Source organism: Falco rusticolus, chromosome 6 (assembly GCF_015220075.1).
Source record: "Falco rusticolus isolate bFalRus1 chromosome 6, bFalRus1.pri, whole genome shotgun sequence".
NCBI lineage: Eukaryota > Metazoa > Chordata > Aves > Falconiformes > Falconidae > Falco > Falco rusticolus.
In genome coordinates, this window is record NC_051192.1 from 38,432,222 (window position 1) to 38,450,920 (window position 18,699).

The window sequence follows — 18,699 nt, forward strand, 5'->3', positions numbered from 1 at the left end:
GCATCAACAAGGGCATCACCAGCAGAAATAAAGAAGTCGTTATCCCACTCTACTTAGCACTTGTCAGACCACACCTGGAATACTGTGTTCACTTTTGGTCCCCACTATACAAAAAGAGATGTGGACAGGCTGGAGAGGGTGCAGAAGAAGATCACAAAGATCACGAAAGGACTGGGAAGCCGGCCATATGAGGAAAGGCTGAAAGAACTGGGTTTGTTCAGCCTTGAGAAATGAAGGCTTAAGGGAGACCTTAAGGCACAAGACTTCAAATTCCAGTGCAAGAGATGAAAGTATTTATCTGACCCAAAAAAACAAGATCTCAAGCACTCACAGAAGTGCAAACACAGCAGTCGGGGCAACTCTATGCAGCCTATCGCATCCAAACCAATACCTTCATTCACACCAGAAAATTTCAGTTTCACTTCTATTATCTACCTGAAAGTATCCATCTCACTCTCATTTTCACACTCAAAAAACTTCTCTATCTAGAAATCTACTTCCAGGCATACAGTGCACACCTAACATCTGAACTACAACAGTGACTGACTGCAGATATGTTCTGTGAAGAACATTGTTTCCATCCCACTGGACAACCTCCTCAGGAGACAGAAGGACAAAAAAGACTTTACAGTAAGTCAAGAATTATATGAATTCATGGAGAAGAATGCCAGTTGCAAAGGATATGTTACCACATATTACAACGTTCAGTGCTTTCTCCCATACCTTCCAAAGTATTACTGACTAGTCTTGACTTTGCACTCTCCTCAAATCCACCAAAATCCCAAACAAATTGGACACCTTAATAATTCTTTCTTAAACAAGACATGTTTTTTTTACATCGAGGGTGGTGAGAAATTGGACCAGGTTGCCCTGGGAAACTGTGAATGTCCCATCACTGGAAGTGCTCAAGGTCAGGCTGAGTAACCTGATCTCGTGAAAGATGCCCCAGCCCACAGCAGGGCTGTTGGACTAGATGTTCTTTAAAAGGTCCTTCCCAATGTAAAACACTCTGATTCTATGATTCTATGAATACAGACATTCAGGAAACCTCAACGAAAACATCACAAAAGAAACATACTTCTCTCAGCCCACCCCAAGCTCAAGTCAAGCACATTTTCCTCACTCTTAGGACGGACTTTTTGTCCATATTCCATACAGTTTTACAGGGGGTTTTGTTTGGTTAGTTGTTTTAAGGAATGCCAACTGGAACTGGATTCCCCCTTCAGGTGCTCTTGTTTCACACAAATTATGCCATTGCAAAGAAGGGCTGTCAGTTTTCATTAAGCTCTGGTAACCAGTTAAGACCCTGAAACTGGAAGCAGGTCTTCATCACAGTGCTCACCTGCAGCCAGGTAGGATCAGTGGCGGTGCAGGAGACCCACTTAAACATTCACATGCTCACTATCAAAGCATTCACGTACAACCACCAGATTTTCCCCCTAATATAGTGGGTGGTGTCATACTTTCACTAGAATGTGATTTCATCGTGAATTTGCAAGCTATAATTACCAACTTTCCGTAGCTCAAAAGAAGTATCAAAGCAATGTCCAGCTGCCAGGAGGAGTACTGCATAATTAATTCCTGACTGTAACGTTGGCTCTGACTCAAATGCCTTCTTGAACCTAGAAAAAAACAAACATACAAGTTTACTTTCTAAATAATTCAATCTAATAGGGACATAATTACACTTTTAGGTTACTTTAAGTGCTTATCTTCTGTTTACACAGCAAGAATCCATGGAAGCAAAAATATTTTACTGTTTTCCACACATGCTCTGTGGTTATTTTTAGGAGTCCGCTATTTATACATCCTCCTCCTGTTTCCTTTCCCCTTACACAACAAGCACAGACCCTACTCATCCATCCCAGTGAAGTATCTTACTAGATTTCCAGTTTTCTTTGAGGTTAAAGAAAAACAAGTAATACAATCAGCTTGTAAGAGGCCTGTTTCACAGTTATATTTATTAATAACCTCATGAATTTACTCTTAGATATGTGAATTTTCACTGACTTGAAACCTTAGATTCTGTTGTGGATCTGCTACAGCAACACACAAACATACCAAAATGCCTAAGCACACAAGCAAGTGATACAAAAACATACTTCACATTTAGCCACTATTTCGGCTACTCCAAATTTTATTCTTTACTGGGTGTCTCACTGACATTGTCCTTATGAGTCTATTCACATAAAAAAGGACTATACCAGATTTTATTCTCAAGAGGAAATGAGTGAGCAAGAGGAATGGCAGTGATATTCACCCAGCCTATATCTTGTCTTAAAAGTCATCGAATGATGCTCACACAAACACAGCTATCCTCACACTAGCAATTCAAGTTGAGGTGACAACAGAGACAGCAGATCTACAGTGCTTTAAACTTGTTCTACAGGACAAGAATGTTTGGTTGCAGATATATATATGTACACAGACACACCTCCCTCTGTAAGGAGGGGGCAACCAAGACTATCATGTGTGATTTAAGGAGCACAAATGATTCAGTCAACGCAACTCTGCCACAGTAAGAGCAATGGAGCTTAAGTTACTTTTAAAAAAGAATGAGAAAAATTCAAATAAATGGGTAATATAAAAAAAATATTAATCAGGTTGTGACATTAATATATAAAGAAGGAAAGATAAATAATCTATGCCAACCCTAAGAATTTGGCTTCTAAACCATGCTTTGACATGTAACAAAAACTAAGGCATTTTGATCCCACCGAGCCAAAAATATGGGCTGGTTTTAATTTATTTCTTTGTTGTTTTTCCTGCTGTAATGATTCAGGACTGTGCATCCTTTAACATAAGCTCTGCTTTCCAAAACTGCAAGACAATCTCCTCTTCAATCTGCTACATATATATTCTTTCCATACTGGGTGGAGCCGCCCACCTCCAAAGAATCTGATCATTAGACAAGAGTCTAGTCCTCTAAAAAAAAGCATAATGAGCAAAGAAAACTCAACTAATTCTAAAAAAATGTTTGCTCATTTAAAAAAAAAGACAACAAAAAACCTCACACAACAACAACAAACCCCATAAAAACCCACCAGCCAAACAGGATGACACTATCATTGATTCTAAGCACACATAGCTAGAACAGACCGGTTGGCTGAAATAATCTGTTTGGAGATAGAGCGATGTTGGGAACTGGACTCACTTTTTTGCCCTAGAGATCTTTCATGCTGTAATTCTCATGCAATATCAGGAAAAGGAGAGGGGAAAGATTGACAGAAGAGGAAAAAACCTTGACTATAAGTATTTTTGTTCCAATAGAAGAGACTCTGTACTTTGACTTTTTTGTTTTGCCCCAAAATGCCTAATTTCTGGCATGACTATCAAAATTTCTCTAGTTCTTGGACAAATATTCACACAGCAGAAATTCATTTTTCTAGCCATCTTTATGTGCTACTCACACCACGAAATACGGGTATCTTGGACCTCTGTAGTCCTATTTACCTCTCCTAAATCATTACAACCAAAACCATGATTTTATATTTGGTGCAGTCCTGTGATGACATTCTTAACCCTGCCTTACATACATATAGCCTGGAGAGTAAAAATCTACAAACCCTGTAATAATTAATTTTGAACAAACAAAAATATTCACAGTTTCTTAAACAATTCAAAGGTCACATCTGTTGACTAAACTGATTTACATTCAACTGGTGCGAATGCTGTACATCGTCATGCCCCAAATATCACTGCAGGAACCCATGCAGTATTGCAGAAAGACCGTAAGGTTTAAAAGTCTGCCTATAAAGTAGAGTTGGCTTAGCTGATGCAATTATAAATGCCATTAAGAAATTGAAAGCTGACACTTGGGAAAACGTTGCAGTGCAGACACTGAATTAGGGAGGTAGCAGTGAGAAGTTTTGAATAAAGACTTGATAGCTTTGGTAAGTGTGATTTATACTGTCAGTATGCAACAAGAAACTGACAGTTAATTAATCTTTCATCTTTTCTCTCATATTTATTTGAAAGATGTCTTTTATTCTGCTTTTCAATTATCAGGAAAGCACACTGCCTACCTTTTTCTTTTTTTTTCCTTTCTCTTTTTTTTTTTTTTAAATAAACTGAAGTACCTTGACGTCACTTGTTGCAAAACACTATGACAGAGACATCATTCCTGCACACGTCTTGCCCTGTTGTGGCCTGCTGCAGAACTAGAGGAGGTCTACTCCTTCCCAAGAGCCTTCCACTGAGTTATGAGTTAACCCTTCAGCCACATCAAGCCTGCTCTATGATTTACACCAGAATTCAAATCAACATCCAGCATGAAGTACAAACCAAAAGCAACTGGCCCACTTGGTACAGCTTCTGGCCAAACTCCAGCTTGACTCAACAGAGATCACCTTCTTCGACAGCAGCCGGCGCATGGAGCAGGCTGTGTTGGATTTTACCTGCCAGAGACTTCAGGGATTATTTAGGGGCTGGCCCGTCAGCATCCTACCCTGCTGCAGCAGCTGCCAGCCTGCTGTTCTTTCCCAAACTGGTATGCCTGACTGCAATCGCTTCCCCTCATTAAATGTATGAATATCTTGACTGCTAAGATGCATCTATTATGTGTGTTAAAATGGCTACATGAAATATCCTAGAAGTAATTACCACTATTATATATATGATTGTTCTTAGTTCAATTACATTTGAAAGTCTCAAAGTTTATCTGTTCATAAGGCAATATGAATGAGGAGAAAGCAAGACGCACAACAGCAAAAGTAATTTCTATTTATTCTATTAAGCCTGTGATAATGCCTAGTATTTGTACACGGAACTAGTTTTCTTTTTATATTAGTTAATGACATCAGCAAAATATTTCTTTCAAAACAGAAACTTGAAAGTTTGTCATGGGCTTTGCCTTAGAGAAAATAAATATTTTCTGTAATCCAAAAATATGAAGGGGGGTGGGGTGGGGTGACAATATGCTGCATTCATGTTATTTCAACATCTTTAAAAAAATCCAGTAAGCACTGCAAAACAGTAAAGCATGATCAGCAATTATAAACTGTATTTGTATTTGGAGGCCATAAATGGTAAACAATTTTATCTTATCTTTTACCAAAGACAGTTATAATCTGAAGTTTACTGAAAACAAGTGATAAATGATGAAGGGAGAAGAAAACAAGCAGCTGATGAGCACAAGACCAGAATCAGGACATGATGTGTAGGATACATAAACACAATTTGTCTGTATCCTCATCTGGATCATACTAGAGAAAAGCTGCTCATCCTGACAGAAGCATAGGATGGTGTCCAGTGCCTCCATTTTTTAACCTGTTCCACATGATGAAATTTTAGTGCACTTTAAAAGCAAAAAACCCCCCCTATACTTGCCTCTAAAATTAACATAAGAGTTTGTTTAGCCTATTGTGTGCTTCTTTGACTACCAATGGTACCGTAGTCCACTGTAATATGCATATACTATATGGTGATGATGCCAGCATGAGTTTGAAACAGTCATATTGCTTGTGAGCATGGAAACCCCCCCAAAAAACCCCAAACCCCCCACATTCTAAGCATCAGTGCAGAGTTAAACGTCAGCACCTTTAAGCCTAGCTAGATAGTATCTATCAGATTGCAGATATACCAATTGATTCACAGCTGATTATTGTCTAGCCCAGATTCCCAAGAAAAATATAATTCCTAAGAATAATAAACAGACTTCCCATTTGGGAAAAAGGAAGAAAATACACTCTGATGAGAGCTACCAAAGTTTCCAAGTCTCTGAGCCACTTCAAGAACTTTGTGGAACCAGATCTATGAACAACATAAATCTCTCATTCTTAACAAATAAGCAAAGATTAGAAAATTCAGTTTCCCTTAAGGATGCCAAATATTTGTAACGAAAAACAGTTGAAATATATTCTTGTTTAAGGACTATTTTCCCAAAGCTAAAAAAAGGACATCAGCCAAGAAAACAGTACTCACCAGAACGTCCCTTTGTCCCTGCTTTCTGTATCTGTGAACCCCGATTCCAAAAACATGTCCTTGTAAATTCGACCAACCAGGCAGTACATATCTGAAGCTACTTGGTCTTCCTGTTCTACTAGGGGAATCATAATTTCTAGAGCTTTCTGTCTGTCTCCAGGCAGATTTCGCCTATTAAAACATAAACATTTTGATTAAAAACCCAATAAAGTTAACAAGAAATACTTTTTACATGGCCATGTTTGAATACATATGACTTCATCCATGTAAAATGTGCTTCTAGACACACACTTCCCCCTCTCCCTTCCCTTTTTGGTTTTTTTCCTTAATATCATGGGACACCTTTAAAAAAGCACCCAAACACATCATCTCACTCTCATGAAGCATCAGGTAGAGGCAAAACACTGTCAACAGCAACAAGAGCCTCAAGAGCAATTCTTTAAAAGATCATGTGTTACTTTCTTACAAAACAGAAAGATGAACCTTGCTTTCATATCTTAATATTTCTTTCAGAGAAAATCATGCTTTAAAGGAGAAGATTCCATCTTGGGTTTGTGATTTATTTTTTTTTTTTACATTTTGAACGTGAAGCAAAAAATCAAAAAGCATAAACTTGATTGAATTCCTATGATGAGGAAGGTTAAGAAGTGAAGCTAGTAAGGCAATATTAACAAAAGTACTTCAGATGAATAAACCACATTAATTGCAAGCATTAGACATTTCCTGGTGACTCAGTTTGGATACATATATCATTCAGTATCAAGAGTTCAGAATTTTTTACGTATTTGTGTACTGAATAAGCAAATTACCCCACACTCAGCAAAAAAAAAATTCTTTGGTGGTTTAGGGAGATACTGTATTCTTTTGGAGAAATTGCATGTAATATTTGAGTGGCTAAAACTTGAACTGGGGGCAAAATATAAAAGCGGTTTTGTATCTGCCTTGCAGGCTTTGCATTGAAGAAGCCTGCAAGACAAAGCTACCTCAGAGAGAAAAAAAAACCCATCAAAACCCACAACCATCTTAAAGGAGATACTACTTGATCAGATGTTCAATAACAGATTTTTTTCTTCCTCCTCTACAAGAACGTATCAACATTTTGATACGTCTGCACAGGCAGCATCAACGTCAAACCTGAGAGATCAGAGCATGTGTACTTGAAGTGATACCTAAACTCATGAGCTCTGGGCTCACGTACGTAGCTCCAGAAGGGAGTGATGTGGAAGAAAAGGTTTAAATCAAAGCAGAATGGGTAACAGAGGACAAATGAGTACTTACAACATAACAAAAATAATTATGAAAACAGCAAAAGCACTTGCTTGAGTAGACAGTATAAACTGCTCCCCTGAGCAAAAAAAACCAGTGTGCAAGTCTACATGCTGGGCCAACCTCTACTGATGTCTCACCCTGATGAGAAAGATAAATGAAACCCATTGCTGTCTCTTCCCAACCTTCAGACCAGTCAATTTCTAACAGATTAGGGAAAGTTCTCTCAGACTACAATGCTGCAGGAGGCTCCCCAAGTACTTCTAGAGTGGCACAGCAAGCCTGGTGTACTCATTTGAGATGGATAAGTGCTCCCAATCCCAGGCCCCAGGCAGAAAAACCCAGTGCTCCTGGCCAAGCAAGTCTCCTTCACATCTGCGTTATTTAAGCTCCCCTGCCAAGTGATCACTTGCCCAGCTGATGAAGGTTGGCTTCCTGTTGTTTTCTCATACTGACCACTCAAAGTAAAACAACAAGGCAGCTTCTTTATGGATTTTTTGGCTGACCTCCATTAGAGAAGGGCAATTTTCAGAATGGACTTTCGGGTGGATAACACTTCCACATCTTGTTTTGACTATCACTAATCCAGATCAAACCAATAGCTAGCTGAACCTAATGAGAACAAAACCAGTAAGGCACAACAGTGTTCTGTAATATGAGCCATTTACGCTTCAGTGGTCTCCAGAGACAGACATCCCTACTTTTCTTTCTGCTTACTCTTCCATCAGTGCCCTCACACACTTTCTTGATTTAGGTCAGACTAATCCTGACTAATTGAGCTGCTCCATGCTTCCGTACTAATGACCTGGATTAGAAGCAAGAGAGACAGCTTCTTCCATAGCAAACATTCGGATGTGCAGATCCGGACCTGCCTTAGCTCAGGAAATATCCTCTGTATTCCCAATAAGGAGAAAGCTACAGCCAGCCCAAGCAACTCCTTCTTGCCATACACCAAAGCATGAACATTTTCATGGCTGTCATGGATTCCAGTTGAATGTACAATCTGGAGAAAGAAGCGAGAGGCAAATCTGATGTGAACTCCTTCAGAGGTACTGTGTAGACCTTTTGTATGACAGATACCTTCAAAGGCTACATCTTACAGTCACAACTGTGAAGACAGACCTTTCAGTCTGCAAGAAGTGCCAACAGAACCCATGAAGTACAGGGATCTGCCTGAAAAGATGGTACTGCAGTTTTGCAGGATTTTAGTGCGCCAGTGAACTAGTCAAGTCCTGCTTTCAAAGGTGACCTTGTTCTAGAAAATTATCACTTGTTAAACCTTCAAGTGACCTTTGTGAAGGCTATGTAGAAGTAGCACATCCATGCTGCATTATTTAATCTGCAAAGCCCACACATTTATGGCAAAGGAGGAAGGAAAAAGGCACAATATTTTTAACCTTCATATACCTGGTATAAAGGAACAAGAAAGTATCTAGACATTTTATTCAGACAGAACAATGCCTGATAGCTGGGGGTTTTATTCTTGTTTTGTTGGGTTTTTTTTCTTTCAAAAACAAGTTTATTTTTTCAGCTAGTTACTTGTGACATATTTTGACATCACTTTGACATGATAGGCAGTTTCGAGCATCGTCAGCAAACCTGAATTACAATACTCAAATCTGTGAGAAGCAGAAAGATCTGTAGATATTTCCTTCATTTGAGAATTTCAATGCCTGCTGAAACCTGGTCTACTCCTCTAAATGTCAATAGAAAAATGTTCATCGTGGTAACAGTGAGGGAGCAGAAAACCTCTAATTTCCTCTGAAAAACTCCCCCTTCAGTGCCTTGCCCAATTGCTAGTATCCTAGAAGAAAAATCTAGGCTTGGCTCTCATTTAACTGAAGAAAGTAGTGCATGTTGCTCCATGTGGCACATTTCATGCATGCTATGAGAGAATATGTTAACTTATTATTATAATAAAATCTTCTGACAGACATTTGCTGGAAGTTCTCCTCCTGCCTCCTGACGCTACAAGAACTCAGACCTGGATGGGATGATGCCTAAGTTATCAGAAATGCTGCAGCACTGCCACTTACATAGCAATATTAGAAGTGTATTTTACGGAGGTAAAGTACTGCTAGGTATTTATTTGCCGATTTAGGTACTGAATGGAAAAATGATGCAATCCTAAGGAAAGACAAATCAAACACTCCTGCTAAAGGAAAAGGAACAGAATTTGACAATACGAGAGAAAAAAAGCCAGGGTTGATCACAAAGCTCAGAGCCCCCGAAGTTGCTGCAGTGACAACCCTAGACCTGCATATGAAGATTCCAGTAGGGAACTTCACCCCAGATTACCAACCCTCTGTGAAGTTTGCAGTTCTGATTTACTATTCAACAGCACAAGGAAGGGTGGATTCTTACCTGTTCAGTGCAAATGCATAATGAAGCCTCACATGGTGGTGGGAAGCCAAGTCAAAAGTAGGCAGTTTTTCTAAAGTTTTCACCAGTTTCACAATGGAATCATAATCCTTCCAAAAGAAAGGAATAACGAAGTTTTAAGTGGCTGTACTGAGTATGCCTATATAAAGTCCTCTTTGGCCTAAGCACCTCTTATTTCATACTAAAAAGTATTTTCAGTTTATTTTAAGTTTCAGTTTCTTCAGTCTCAAACTGTAAATAGCCTGGCACTCATCAGAAATGTGAATAGGCACAGTATTTAGCAGAGAAAGACACAATTTGGTCTCTTGTACTGCTTCAATTTGGACCTGTGAAAATTTTAGTACATCTGTTTCATGATTAAAATTAGCTTCAGGGGCTGAACACATATCAGAGTTCATATTGTACAGACATTATAATGCTAACTGCATCTGAATTAAGGCATCCCAAATCTCTGAAGTAGGCATGAGCCACAAAAACAAAGTAAAAGAATCTTTCAATACCACAGTTTTCAAAGTAGCTTATTCACTGACATTTAAAAAACAAACAAAATAAAATTGAAAAACAAACCATTTAAAATGTTTAAGAAGAAACAGTTGAAATTAGGTATAACAAAGTAAGTGATTACTAGCACCATTCCGGAAGCTGAAATGCATTATGAACATGTTATGTTTCCATGAGAAATGTCACAAGCATGGTGACAAAGAATACATATACATATCAATAGCAGAATGCTAACATAGCCTTTAAGTAGGACACACTATGCGCTGTCCATCACAGAGTAATGCTGTGATGGCAAAGAGTTATTTTATGTTGTGTACTTTTTAGGTGCTGTTACAAAATAACACCACTTTTCTGCTACGTAAAGGCACGCTATATACAGTGTAACTACAAAATAAAGTAAAAAGCATCAGTGATGATACGGCAGATTTTTACTAGTGTGCATTATTCATATAGTTTGTTAGAAAACCTGTGCAAAATACACCAAAATTTTCACTGAGAACGTCATTAATTCACTACGTTTTAGATGATCTTAGAGCATAGGAGTCATACCTGGATGTCTCTGTAGGACAGCAGCAAGTTTATCACAATGTCAGCAGACAAAACTTCGACATTATCCACCCGCTGTCGAATCCTTGCCAGCTCTGCAGCAAGCTCCTTGCCTGTGTAGAGGGTACGGGCCTTCCTGATGTCGTTCAGAATGGATTCCCTAAAATACTGGCTGGAGGGGAACAGCATCACATCAGCAATCTGGGACAGGTCCCTTGCACTTGTTTTTCTGGCCCTGCAGCTCTCCCACAATGTGTATGTGGAACATTTATCGGTAATGCAGTGTTAATGGAGAGATTTGGTCAAGCTAAATTATTAATTATCCATTTGTCTCAACAGAAGGAAAAACATCACATCACCCTGAAGCAAGAGCCTGGCATTTATATTGCTAGCAGGAATATATGGATTTTACACAGGGGTACAAAAAGACAACTCACCTTGAACTGGCCTGTGCCACCTTCAAGAGCTGAATAAATCGATCCACCAGAGGTAAGCATATAGGCCCAAGCAGTGACTCAAAACTGGGCTGCATCAGTTCTGTTAGTCCCTTCATAAAACTGCTGTCACAGCAGTACACCTTGTTATGTGGAGTTATCATATAAGGAACAAATATGTAGTTACCAGTGCACATCTGTAGGGAAACAAGGTGCAATACTTAGGGAAGCTATGGTATGACAAGCTTAAGCATAAAACCACCCCATATGCTACCAGCAGAAGTCAAAGGGTGATCTGCTTGCTTCGGCAAGACCAAGATTTTACCTATGAAGCCAAGGATTACATAAATTGAGTTTTCCTCTCAAATATGACATACACCTGAAACGTATTCTTTCAGATTTCTGAACTGCTTCTGCAGGATAAGTCTTTTTAGAAGCATTGCGTTGACCTTACAACAGTCATTGGCTCAACAGCAAAATAATACCAAGGGCACACTCCAGTCACCCCGCAGTGGCAGGCAGACTCAAGCGAAGCTGACGTGCGCTCTTTTCAAGGTGACCGATGTTCAGAAGAGAACAAGCATTCTGTAATCTAGTGTAGTTAGGCTCACAGATGCTGAAAACAGTAACACAAGCTAGCTGCCTCACAACAGGAAAACTGTAGAGGAACCTAATCCTCACATGAGCTGCAAAACCACTCCAACAGTTTAGCGTAACAAAGACAAACTAAATTCCTTGCTATGTAGCAAACCTTCTTGGCCATTGAGCTTAAAACTACACATATTTCAGAATAACCACTTATTATTGTTTTAGCATTGCTAAACTGTATTGATTTCTGTCTATCAATGTATGACAGAGACTTCACACACACAAAAATAATTTTATCTTCCAGGGAGGCAGGATGTCTGGTGCCTGTGGTATGTGTGCAAGTACAGATTTATGCACACAGAAAGCTTGCTGAATATTTGTGGTTCCAAAGGGTCTTAACTATGAGACAGCACACCATCAAAATCAGGAAGACTTCTGCCATTTAGCTCTTAAAGCTGACTCCACTACTGAAGTGGTCAGCAGCTGCCCAGCAAGAAAAGCCTTAAGAAAGCAGTTTTTGAGACCCATCATTTTGGTACCCCTAAATTACTTCCAAAGTTAATTACCTTCTGGTCAGCTTATATTTTTCTCCCAGAGGTCAATAAAGCAATGAGGACATCACTTCAGAGACTCCCCTGGCAAGCTGAGCTCCATGCATTGAGAGAGCAGTGACTGAGCAGTTTTCAAATGCACAATACCAGTTGTGTGCTTAAAGCATGCATTTTAACATGCATAACTGATTTTAAAAACATGAAAGATTTAGGTACTCTAGTCTGTATAAATGTACATGCACAGATATGTCAGTAAACATGTTTGTATACTGATCAGAGACTGGCTATGAAGAGTGCAGGAAACTTCTTTTTTTTTTTTTAATTACACCTATTACACCATGAAGCTGTAAAACCTTGCTATAAAGGCAACCCCACCCCTACTTCTGAGGGATATAGACAAACTATATAAAATTTCAAAGTAATTGATGCAGGCATTTACACGAGGTCCATCGAGCTCAACTAACCCAGAACTTAGTTGGAGATCATTGCAAACACAGACTTGCACAAGGATGAATTTAGTCTTCTTCCCCCAACAACTACAAACTATTACAGCTGAATAGCTAGAACAGATTTTACCGTGCATGTGTAGCATTTCCAAAGGAAACTTAAAAACTGGGAGGCGTATCACTGTTTTTAACAAGCAATTAAGGAGTGTGATGCTAGAACCTAAACTTCTCATCTTCACAATGAAGAATTGAATGGACACTTTTGCTCAAGAATATGACAGTATGTAAGGTGATCACACGGTTTCAAGAGTAAATGGCTGAACCTTTGACCCTGCTAAAACCTAGGAAGCCCCACAGTCAAAAGCAGAGAGGAAATTATGAATTTGCTGGAACTGGATTCAGCAATTACAGCATCAGGGTGGGCAGTACCTGGCACAGGAGCCACTACTAAGCACAGGCAGAGTATTCTCAAACTTTCCTTTTTTAAATAAAAGAGAAAAAGTTTGGGAAGTCAGAGCCAAGAGAAAGGGTGAAGTAGCTACAGATATCCTGGGGCAAGTATTTTACTTCCTGATGTTTATTCAGTGCCTTAAAAATAAATTCAAGACTGCTTGCAGGAAGGGTTTCTCAGACCTCTGGCATAGTGTTTCCAAAGCTCAGGTCTTAATTAAAAATCAACTCTGAAAAAGGATCTTTCCAGCTTTTGAAATCCCCAGAACCCAAAGTTTATCCTGGCATAATGGTCAGGCCACCTACAGAGACAGTGCTGAAGTCTTCGTATTTAATCCTATGAGCAAGAAAACTCTAGTCCTGCAGAGGCCAAGTGCCTGAGTCCACTACTGAGCAAAAGGTCTTATAAACTGATCCCAAGTGCACCTTCTGTAGGAAGCGGGTATCTATTTCAGTAGAACAAGAGAGCCAACAAGAATTAGTTTGCATGCATTTTTCCAGTTACCTGAGGGGAAGAAAAAGCTGGTTATTTTATAAAGTGTGTTACAGAACACATGCAGACCCGGTAGCCTTTGGAAGCAGTGGACAACGCAGAACCTAACAGTAAAAGACAGGAGAAACCACTGTATGGGAAGAAAGCAAAAGAAAATAAAATCAATTTTCAATTGCTTAGAGGGCCCCCAGGGTTCTCAGGGAATTGTCTCAAGCTAGAATCTCACCTTGATACTCAGCAGCAAGTAGTGTGGGAACAGAATGGGCTTTCCCTCAGCTAGGGCATTAATTTGGTTGTTAACTTAACCTAGACATTCAGATTTTGTTGGAGCTCTGCATCTCTGAAACCAGCCAAATTTGGCTGAAATTCATCAGACAGACAAACAGGCAGATACAGAAAAGAGGGTGGAGGACGAAAAAACAGTACCAGCTCTTAAAGGTTTCATTTCCTTAGGAAATAGGCTTTAAAAAAAATCTAGAAAAAAACCCACATGCAGTGAAGCTAAGAAATAGAAGAAACATTGACCTCAATCTCACTTTCCAAGCTAAAGAGTACATTAGATATTCAACAGCTGAAACTGACAAAGGTAGGCAGGCAGTAGCTCTGGTAACAAAAGAGGAAAAAAATAATCAAAAGTTATATATTATTTACTAAAGGTGGTAGTGAAAGAAAGATAAGGTAACAGCGACGGCAAGGCTGCTCTTGCGTAATAAAGTCTACAGTCTCCCACTATGGAGAAACATACTTTGTCACCGTCACAAATTCTAACTACAAAGAGCCCAGCCCTGACTGCGTTTGGACAATGATTGGGACGGAAGCCCGAGAGGACCTGGCTGTGGGGGCACTGGCTGCGGAGCTGCTCCAGTGTCAGACAGCTCTAAACCTTCTTCCCCAAAACAAAGTGCATGACTTGCTTCTTTCCTCACTCCCAGGCTACGTAACCTCTGCCTCAGCCACTTCTACTTCCTTTCTCAACCTTCTTTGTCAAAATACAAGCTCCATTAACTTAAGTCTGAAAGGATCAAGTGATCCTTCTGGAACACACTTCCCATCTGCTCACACATTTCTTTACATATTGATTTAGTGCACATGATTCCACTTGGAAGTTTAAATATATTCCACATATCTTATTAAAATCTGCCCAGTAACACTCCATCCCAGCTCTGATCTCACAAACTCCGATATTCTTTCCTAATCCTAATTAACTTCATTCTATATTCTAAGTCTGCTGAGCACCCAAGATAAAGTTATCTTCCTTTGATCCATTCGTCTGACTCACCATACCATGTACAATGAAAGTAATAGAATCAAGCCATTCAAGAAAAAATGGGCAATTTTTGAAGGAGTTAACATCTTAAATCCAATGACAATGTTCTCAGTTACACCAACCTCCTTTAAAAAAATTTAAGTAGCCTAAAGGGGCTTCAAAAGTGGGTGGGAATAGATGCCTCAGTCAACAAGAGGTGCTATAATTTCCATTTTCCAAACCTCTTTCTTTATAAATCACTCATTATTTAAGCTTCAAAAGCTCAAATTACACTAATGGAAGTTAAAAAGTGATTGCAAGTCACCCGAGTTGTAAACTGAAAGGCATTACCGAAAACATTAGGGGCTGGGACGGGCCATGAGTGTGCATACAGGTAGTTACTATGGTTCAGCCTGATGCACAAGAACTCGGGACATTAGATAAGGTAAACTTGGCCTGAGCTCCCAAATCAGCTGAACTAGTTATATCTAGGAGATATGAACATACATATCATTGAAGGTTTTGGGCCAGCACACTCAGTACCTGGCAACATCAGGCCACCTTCTGAAAGACTATCTGTGTCACAGCCCATTTCATTAAATCAGTCAGACTAATCAGAAGGCAGAAGTACTGGCTGGAGCCAGGTACACACACACACATAAATGCTTACCACAAAGTGACAAAACCTGTAATTCATTTTTGCAAATGTTTTAATTGTTTTGTATTTTTCCAATTCCTCACTTCCTGTGCAAAAGTAAACAATTCTAAAGTACTGTGTAATTTCAGTTTAAATACAGCTGTAAGATCATCTTAATAGCTCTACAGTTACAGAATTTAAGACTATCCTACTCCTAGCTAGACCTACTGGTCACTGGAACATTAATCACTTCCTTCTTGTTTGACAGCTTCTGAAAAGAAATTAATATAGAACCAATTTGTATTTAAAAGATAGTTAAAATGCATAGGATACAGTTATATTTTAATTATCACAATAAGAATATAAAACAGTGTTTCTTTCAATATCACCCTCTAACACAGAACTGTTATTGTAAAAGGGAAGCCTTTTGGGACTTCAGTTTGGAGACCATGTCTTCTTAGAAAGAATACCATGCAAAAAGGTAAATCCTATTCTCTTCCCCACAAATACACCTGACATAGTACAGAAAGCTGTACAGATTAAGACAACATGGTGCTATACAAATGAGTATTTGAGTTCTGCCTAATCTTGACTTTTACTTCAAAAGGAGGGAGAAAATTTGCAAAATCCCAGGGTGTCAACGGTGCGCAGTCCTCTCAGTTCCCTGAGGCTCTTCTTTACTAAAACAGCACTGTTGGAATCATTTAACAGTCAAATATCGACAAACAGAAGAAAGCTGCCTTCGAAGACAGTAAGTGTCAAAGAAAACAAAAATCTGCCAAAACAAAACCATGGTTTACTCATGGATGGGAGAAGCTAGCAGAATCCCGTCTACTTGCCTAAGCTTCAGGTCAGCATCCAGTGTAACTTTTTCCTCTTTTTTAACAAATAAAATCAGCTGAAGTAATAAAAAAAGCCAGTATCTGTCACAGTAGGAACTGTTCTTCCTGCTGACTCTCCTCTAATTAAGATCAGCTTTTTTTGCATTTCTCCTACTAGTTCTTTTGAGAAGTATCTGCTCTTATTTCAATTCTTCCTTTGAGATTTTTCTTAGAGGTAATTCTCTGACTGCACATTGGTGTTACATGTGGCAGATGGCAAAATCCTAAACCAAGTTATTAAATCTATTCCTTCCATCCCCCAAACACACAGCAAATCAACATGTGCTGACGTTTTAATGAATACAGACTGAGTTTGGGTTTACTTCAAATCCCACTCACCTGAATGACAGCCTTGCTATTGATTTGAAAAGGAACGTAAGTAAGCCTCACACCTCAAATAAACTGAAGCACAGAGACTGGGTCTATTCTTTTACATACTTTCCATTTTCTTTGGGAATATGTTCTTTCTTTATATGCTCAGCAATAACATTCTATTGCAGCCATGCCACTTGTTAAAATCTTAAACACTTGTAAAAATTCAGCATACATTGTATATGGGCCTTTCATCATATTCACATCGGGAAAAAGTTCTAACTTTTTCCAAGGAAAGTACATGCCAAATATATTAATCAAAGAATTAAAAACACTGTAAGAATGAACAATAAATAGTGATGTATTATAAATAACAATAAATACCACAGTTGTCATCATCAACAAAATATTTACTGAAGGTTCCTACGTAGCATTTTTACATAATTGGACACCAAAAATCAAACTGTCCCCAAGTCATCTGTCAGCTGGCTGAGGAGTATCAAAAATATTTCCCACTATTTCCACAGTGAAAGAGACTAATAGCTAAACATATCCTATGGGATCAGCAGTCTTCTAGCAGTACCTATGTGGAGGTCCCAAGCTTGCACACAGCTCTGGCATGCCTCACCCAGGGTCACCCATTCTCCTGCTGAAGAAGCGCTACACCAAACTGCCTCCCAAGCTACACCTTAAACAGGAGGCAGGTAGGAAGGGCTGTATAAAAACTGTAAAAATTACAATCTCTGGCCCCTCCAAGTGTCAGAAAAGGAAAACACTAATAAGAGTTGCTTAATCATTAACACTGGTGAGTTGGCTGCCCAGCAGAATGGTTCCTATTGCTGCCCAGTCAGGCCAGCAGCTGTACCAGTCTTGCACCCCAGGCAGCTCTCAAGGCTGTCTGTCACTCTGACCTGGTGCAAGGAAGAAGCCTGAACTGAAAGGTAAGCACTGTGTTAAGGTGTTACTTAACACTGCAACTGGTTGCAAACCGTATGTACAATGCATGCACATTAAACTTCCTCAGAATCAGCAAGAAGTGAAATTTTAACAAGTTGAATAAATGGCCATTTGGAACCTGACCTGCAGCTTTTCTTCAAAGTTGGTAAGATTCAAACTGGGGAGAATTAGGATGAAATAAAAACTGGCGAGCCAAAATAAGCAAACTACAGCCATGAACTGTAACCTTTATACCAACATCTCCTTGTGACTGAAACTCTACCAGCAATTTCTAGAATGCCTCTGCTGCTTGGTTAACCTCAAAAATCAGATAACAGCAAAAACTAAACTTAAGATTCCAAATATCAACATAACTGCCTCCTGTTGAAGTATTACTCCTTGTAAAAGCGTATGGTTTTGGTATTAGTGCAGCATTTGGAAAAAGTCCAACTAAATAGCTATAAAACCACATATAACAGGAAATGAGCCTGTTATCTTGCATTGCTCTGCCCTGAAAGGCTCCAGGCAGCTTATCCTAGCTATGCAACATTGTATGGACTTATTAGGAAGCACAAAAATCCAGTCAGAACAAAGAACAAAAACAGCTGGTAATGGATTGGGTTTTTTTTTTCCTCCCCACCACTTTCAGGGATACAATGTTCAGGAAAAGCAAACACAAGGCATTTCAGTTAGACATATATAGACAGATATATATATAGACACACACACATACTTGTTTTGCAGCTTTTTTTAAATTTCCTGATGCCAGGGATACCACTGTCCTGTTACAGGTGATGTTTGTGTGCTATTAAAAAACACGTTCCAGAACAGCAGGACTAAACTCCTGGTTTATCCATATGTGAATTTCATTTTTTTTCTGTGTGCAACCTCACATAATCATTCATATAACTATTTTTGGTAAGGGAGGGCATCATAGTCACAGCCTCTCAAGAACAGCACCTTTGTCATACCCATTTATCCAACAGTCTTACAATTTAGGAAGAAACCTAATATTCATGAAGCAGAAATTATATTCAATAGTTAGGCATACAACAACATTTTAATGAGTCTAGTTCCAGGTAATTTGGCTGACAATGTCAAAAAACGA

At 39.1% G+C, this 18,699-nt stretch overlaps 1 protein-coding gene across 1 annotated transcript in view; it reads right to left on the reverse strand.

Moving 5' to 3' along the window:
- Window positions 1-18,699, reverse strand: part of MAP3K5 (mitogen-activated protein kinase kinase kinase 5) — a 108,629-nt gene that overhangs the window by 51,568 nt on the left and 38,362 nt on the right. Inside the window, exons 4-8 of the mRNA XM_037391992.1 lie at window positions 11,055-11,248; window positions 10,621-10,789; window positions 9,553-9,659; window positions 5,923-6,093; window positions 1,510-1,622 (exon numbers count right to left, since the gene is read on the reverse strand). Of these exons, the coding sequence (XP_037247889.1) occupies window positions 1,510-1,622; window positions 5,923-6,093; window positions 9,553-9,659; window positions 10,621-10,789; window positions 11,055-11,248 (754 nt within the window). The remainder of the gene's footprint in view (window positions 1-1,509; window positions 1,623-5,922; window positions 6,094-9,552; window positions 9,660-10,620; window positions 10,790-11,054; window positions 11,249-18,699) is intronic.